The sequence below is a fragment of the Genypterus blacodes genome, unplaced genomic scaffold (genome assembly GCF_046128005.1).
Source record: "Genypterus blacodes isolate CSIRO-AG114 ecotype Tasmania unplaced genomic scaffold, CSIRO-AGI_Gbla_v1 ptg000017l_1, whole genome shotgun sequence".
Taxonomy (NCBI): Eukaryota; Metazoa; Chordata; class Actinopteri; order Ophidiiformes; family Ophidiidae; genus Genypterus; species Genypterus blacodes.
In genome coordinates, this window is record NW_027466831.1 from 6421501 (window position 1) to 6427500 (window position 6000).

The 6000-nt window shown below is 44.8% G+C and overlaps 2 protein-coding genes across 2 annotated transcripts in view; one reads left to right on the forward strand and one right to left on the reverse strand.

The window, feature by feature from the left end:
• Nucleotides 1–181: 181 nt before the first annotated feature.
• b3galt6 (UDP-Gal:betaGal beta 1,3-galactosyltransferase polypeptide 6) lies at nucleotides 182–3431 on the reverse strand. The gene is made up of 2 exons (XM_076141401.1): nucleotides 3138–3431; nucleotides 182–2676 (listed from the first exon to the last, which is right to left on the reverse strand). Exon 2 carries the CDS (start codon nucleotides 2665–2667, stop codon nucleotides 1651–1653), a length of 1017 nt encoding a protein of 338 aa, XP_075997516.1. The 5' UTR covers nucleotides 2668–2676; nucleotides 3138–3431; the 3' UTR covers nucleotides 182–1650.
• A 1387-nt stretch (nucleotides 3432–4818) lies between these two features.
• The window catches only part of dnajc16l (DnaJ (Hsp40) homolog, subfamily C, member 16 like), a 7955-nt gene continuing 6773 nt past the window's right edge, over nucleotides 4819–6000 (forward strand). Inside the window, exons 1-4 of the mRNA XM_076140980.1 lie at nucleotides 4819–5226; nucleotides 5376–5442; nucleotides 5534–5679; nucleotides 5880–6000. The exon at nucleotides 5880–6000 is cut by the window's right edge and continues 55 nt beyond it. Coding sequence (XP_075997095.1) covers nucleotides 5054–5226; nucleotides 5376–5442; nucleotides 5534–5679; nucleotides 5880–6000 — 507 coding nt within the window. The 5' untranslated portion in view covers nucleotides 4819–5053. The remainder of the gene's footprint in view (nucleotides 5227–5375; nucleotides 5443–5533; nucleotides 5680–5879) is intronic.

Below are 6000 nucleotides of genomic sequence, written 5' to 3' on the forward strand. Positions count from 1 at the left end.
GAGTGGAAAGAGTTCTTGTCTGTTATCATATTGTTATTTTTGTCAGGTCTTTGTAGAAATCTTGCCTTTTGTAAATCTGACATTTATGCAACCGACTGCAGAAATACAACGATGAGCAGAGCCTTTAAAACATCAACTTTTCTTGTCATACAAGGAAAATTGTGAAATAAAAATGACAATATGGCATTTATTTATTTTATTTTTTAAATAAAACATCCAGGAAATATGACAAATAGAATGAATTGGAACTGCGAGTGATCATGTCGATTCACAAAAAACATGATAGCAGACATAAAAATGATCTTGAAATGGGATTATTTGTTTTTTCATTATTCCTCATATATTTAACAAGTACTCTAATATAATGTACCTTCTAACCAAAGATGTCGCAAACATATGAAATCTTGGGGACACTGGGTATTGACCTATCGAGGTCCAGTTCAGGTCAGAGAGGCTAAAACTTAAGAACAAAATGAGGGTTCTCGTCTGTAAAAAGTGTCCGAGTGCCGGCTGGTCTGTAACCTTTTTGTTGTGCTGAACCTGTAGCCATGTGCAAACAAACATTCACAAATCTCTGCACAACATCCGCAAATATGACTTGTACTGGCTTAATACCTTGTGTAAAAAAAAATGTAAACTTAATTCTGGACTCACGGGTCTGCAGAATGAAGCACGTTCAGTCATGCGCTCATGTACGCTCTGTGCGTCTCCCAACACGTGACACCCTGTGTTCCATCCAACACACACCAAAGCTTAACTCACAAAAGCTGCAGTTTCTTGTCCGTTAATTTGGGGGAAATAGAAGACTTTCCCCAAGATTTTTATAAATTAAAAATCAACAAGCAGCAACTACATCCACTGGGCGACTGTCAAAACTCATTACAGTGTGTGTGTGTGTGTGTACGTGCATGTATGTATTTGTGTTTTCTGCAGAATAAATTAACAATAAATAACATACAAAAATAGCTGTAACAATCAAATGTAGACATCATGGCAGGGTAAGACTCGTCGCTTCCCATCTGTTAACCCCCACAGACTTCACTGAAGCAGCGTTTACACTCAGTGTGTTTACATGCACTCAATACTCCTCACTGCTATTAGGCAAAATAAGATGAGCAAGTACGTTTGTGTTTGCTTTGAATTAAAAACCTGAAACTCAATCTAAATCAAACGTGGGGACATTGATTTCATACACACACACACACACCTTTCATCAACAACACGCTCAGATACGGGACATACAGCAACACACTAACACACTAACTCAATGTCTATCTAATGACCTGATCTGTGACAATGTCAATATGTATGGCCCCTGTTAAATAAAAGAAGTAAATATTAGGCCCGTCTGTCTCACAATGATTTAGACATTCACAGTAAACCCGTTTACAATGACATCATCTAGGTCACTCAGGGTACTTCCACGCAATGTTTGAAGAAGCCGCTTTATCCCCTAAATTGCAGTATCGTCAAACGTTTTGAAGTGCATGTAAACGTACTGATTGAAAGTGTCTGATGGGTGTGAAGAGCAGGAGGTACAAACAGAGGGGAGACACAGGACGCCATCACAGTCGACTGGTGGCAGGAAAAGCACGTACACGGATCAAAACAACAAGGCCAAAGGTGCGGACGGGTCCGAGTGGAGGGACATTAGGGTATGCCGTCCTTCCTCTGGCAGCACTGCGAGGGGGGCACGCTCCAGTCGTACACGTAGGACAGCCGCAGCTTCACTTCTTCCTTACAGAGCCGCCCGTCGCGCTGCAGAGTCTGGTGCTTTTCCAACATGTCCTCCAAACTCTGCTTGTGCGTCACCAAGTACTTGTTGCTGCAGCCGCGCGACTTATACTCAGTGTCAAAGCGAGGGTCGTGCGTCCGCCGAACGTCCACGGGTGCCAACCAGGCGCCCAGGGACACGTCCTCGCTCTGCCACGTCTTCAAGTAGCCCACGTTGAGGCGCACGTAACGCACCAGGTCGGCCGACAGGATGTAACCGCCTCCCAGTGCGTAGGGCAGGTAGTAGTCACAAAGTTCCCAAGAGCTTTCGCGCCACTTCCCTGCCGTTTTCACTCGGCCTCTTCCCGAGAAGAAGCCCCAGTACAGCCGACTTGGCTCTTTCCCCTTCAACTCCTCTTTCAGGAGGTCCAAACGAGCAAACGTGTCATCGTCTGCCTTGAGGACGAATTTGAAATCCACATTTTGGTCCAGCCAGGAGTACATGTGCAGCAGCTTGAGTGTCAGGTTTTCGTAAGAGTCCCGTAATTCCGGCAGTAAGAGCAGGTCCTTGTGCCGGCCTTGTTCCGTGTTCAGGTTCTGAAGGTCGTCGTTAGACAGACCCTCAGTCCCCACCACAAACATGGCCAGGACATCAGAGTCCCGTTTGGCCAACCAGGTGCTGCGGATGATGCTTCTGCGTTCGGTGTACTTAGGTCCAGTGGTGATGAGAATTACCAGGAAGGCAGATAAGTCTTTGGATGCGGCGGAAGGGCTCTGACGCTCCGGACGGGATTGCAAAGCGTTGGCGCGTGGGGCCAAGCCCGGAGGATCCTGGTGGTGTTTCAGGGTTTCTGAGGTACATTTGGCTAAAAAGACGAGGACGAGAGCAAAGGTGCACACGGTGCCCAAGACCAGGGCGGTCTTGTGGCGGCACACGAGACGTAACAGGTTCATGGTGGAGAGCTACAAGACACAAGGGAAGAAGTAACTGTGATTCTACGACTCCATAACTCAGCAAACAGGCGCAGACTGCTTTGAATAATGATTAAGGCAAACAAGGCAAGAAAAGAGTCAAGTAAAAAAAGGCCCAAATCATGAAAACAACACTACAAGTCTATTATTTCACCTCTAGGAAAGCAGCATTTTGTGTAAGCAAAGCAAAGCAAGTGAGTAAATGTAGTGTTGACAAACATTATCGCTGTCAACGCACCTTGAGCTTCATTAATAACTTAAATTTCGTCGTTGTGAATGTTGTGAATTGTCGTAATGGTGTAATAGCGGATTATGCCTATATGATGAGTTAGCTACCGAGGCAGCCTATCGAGACAGCAAGTAAATGGTTCTATCAATCTGAACCATTTACCTGTGGTGCCGAGTCGACCAGTACAGCGCATTGGTGACGTCACAGTGTGTTTGCTTGTTACCTTAGGCGCGAGTTCAAACGCTGAGCCAGAGTGAGCTTGATGTGGCAGCTTTGCTAAGCTAACGTTAGCAATGGAGATGAAACCCTCTGCGCACTTTGTGAGCTTCTTGACGTAGTTGAAGAAACCCGCCGGCTACTCATTCTCGGTGTAGAAGCGAGAGGAGACGCGCCGGAGATGAGCAGCATCAGTCAGCAGGGAGACGCCATGCACAAGTTAGGTCGTGAGCTGCGGGGGTTTGGCGTCGTTACGTTCATCTTTCCTCCTGGAATAAACACCGAGAAGCTCCCTGCCGCAACAAAGAGCACCCGGAAGGAAGCGATGGAAATAGAAATACAAAATAAAATACAAATGATGCATTAAAAAAACTGTAAGCAATAAATTTACAAAATCTGTTCACATCGTCAGTACTTATTGTTTCATTAACATTCTAATTATTCATGATCACAAAAAAGCCTAAAAAAACATTAACAGAGATATAGATCATACAATATAAATAAAATTATACAGTATTTACAGTATATTCAGAATATTTCTTATACAAGAACCAAGCCATTATCACCCTGGAGAAGGCTGTGTCGAGCTGCCATGAACAAAAACAGGCTGAGGAAGGAAGATGCCAACTCGCTTATTCTGACCCTGACCTCTGTCAATGGTAACTGTGAACGCCGACCGTCCCGCAACATCTTTCCCTTGATATGTCACCCCCCTTCACCCCCTTCACCCCCTTGCAGCTTGCTGACAGTGACAGTGCTCGTTTTTTCGGCATGATGCAAATGGTGTATCTTGGCTTGTTTTTCCACTTTAGAAATGTTCTCCAAAGTGTCCTTAAAGTAGTGTGTGCATCAACTGTGACATCATTGGCATGTCATTAACTACTGTGACATCACTGATAATTCAAATCATAGGTGTGTCAACTGTGATCCTAATGCAAATAGCTGACAAATAACAATGGAATGAAAAGCACTCGTACCCCTGGATTATGGACCCCTGAAAAGTCTTGGAACTAACAGCTTTAGAATGGAAGTCTCAGACACATGCAGCACTGGATGAAGATGAGCAGAAACGCAGTAAAGGTGGGGCGGTGTGGATGAGCACTGAGCAGACGTGCAGCTGGTGAGTGGAGCATGCGCAGTCTCATCAGAGCGCGGTATCTTTAGAGTCAAGTTTCATCAACAGAAACGGGCCAAAACCGGATGTTATCTGAATCAGGCTCAAAATAAAAGCTCGCATGTAGCTGCAACTGGATGTTAAGCGCTCACGGAGGGTTGCCAGTTTGTTAGGTACATCTGACTAAATTATACAATTAATTATAACCTCACAAAACACTGTACTGCAGTATAATTCTATTGGTGTTTATTTGATTGAATTTTATCTTTGACGCTGCATTATTGTGTTGTTGTATTTGACTGCATTATATTGAAATGTTTTTCCAAATATTCCATGTGTATCTTGGCATATTTACGTATTGATGGTAGACATCAAGTGGGCAGAATAGGCATTTCTCCACAGAACAAACCACAACTGCAGCTTCCAAAATGTCCTTCGAGAATTCCAGTCAACTGTACAGAATAAATGTATCTAAAATGTGATTGTGTGCTGATTTTTAACCAGTAGATTACTGTACAGCTCGCCTCAGTTTTATTTTGCAAATCGTAACCGGAAGCTCTGTGTGTATTCCAAACTTCACACCAGGTAATGCAAATATCCTGCATTAGCCAGCAAAATATGGCTGCCTCGTAGTTCCTAAAATGCAACCGTGTCGTCTCTTTAGCTTTATATTAAGTGGACTGACAGACACGACCATGTAGATAAGCTTTAAATTTAACATATTTCTTGCAGAATAGACGGTGGTTTCGTCGTCTTGCCGGGCAGCTTGTTAGCTAGCTGAGGTTAGAGGAAGACGCGGGGGGGAAGACATGACGCTTACTCGGACATGTCCACTGTTGCTCACCGTCATCATTCTGCTCGTTGTGGGGGAGCATTTGGTGGAATCCGCCTCTGAATATGATCCCTACAAAATCCTAGGAGTCGGCAAGAGCGCCAGCCAGCAAGAAATCAAAAAGGCTTACAAGAGTCTGGCCAGGGAATGGTGAGAGTAACACATCAGCCATTTACATCTGAACCTGTAAACTACACCTGTCCTTTGTACACAGCAAAGAGAGGACAGAACAGTCGGTCACACATACACAACCTCAACAGTCCAGCACCGGTGCACTGACTCCTCTTTGTTCTCTTTAGGCATCCAGATAAGAACAAGGACCCAGGAGCTGAGGACATGTTCATCAAGATCTCCAAGTCATACGAGGTTGGTGAGAATCAGTGAAGGACCTTTTGTTTTCTTTTTCCTTGGTATCGGGCTCAGATGGTAACATTACTGCCCCTTTTCTTGCACACAGATTCTGTCCAACGAGGAGCGAAGATCCAACTTTGACCTCTACGGTCAGATGGATGAAAATCAGCCCTTTGGTCAGTCACAACATCAGGGCTTCCGGAGCTTCCATCACAGCTTTTACTTCGAGGAGTCATTCTTTCACTTCCCCAGGTGTGTGAAGGTTCAGACAATGCAGAATATATTTGATCATCTTGTTGGTGTGTCTTTAAAGTCTTAACCCCCCCCCCACCACCTACTAAACAAAAGCCAGACAAAAGCAAAAGCCACATTGTATTACAGACAGTTAGTTTCTATATCTTCATGTCCTCATAGTGTCCCTGCTCTGTCTCAACCTTCTCGTCCTCCTCCAGGTCCAGGGACTTTGCAGACAGTAAGTACCTGCTGCACCACGCTCAGTACAACAGCGACGTGCTGCCGGACAGCTACAAGAGGCCATACCTCATCAAAGTGACCTCTGAGTGGTGCTTTGCA

Bases quoted from the DNA above. Each gene is read 5' to 3' on its own strand.
- b3galt6 (XM_076141401.1), bottom strand. From the start codon at position 2,667: ATGAACCTGTTACGTCTCGTGTGCCGCCACAAGACCGCCCTGGTCTTG.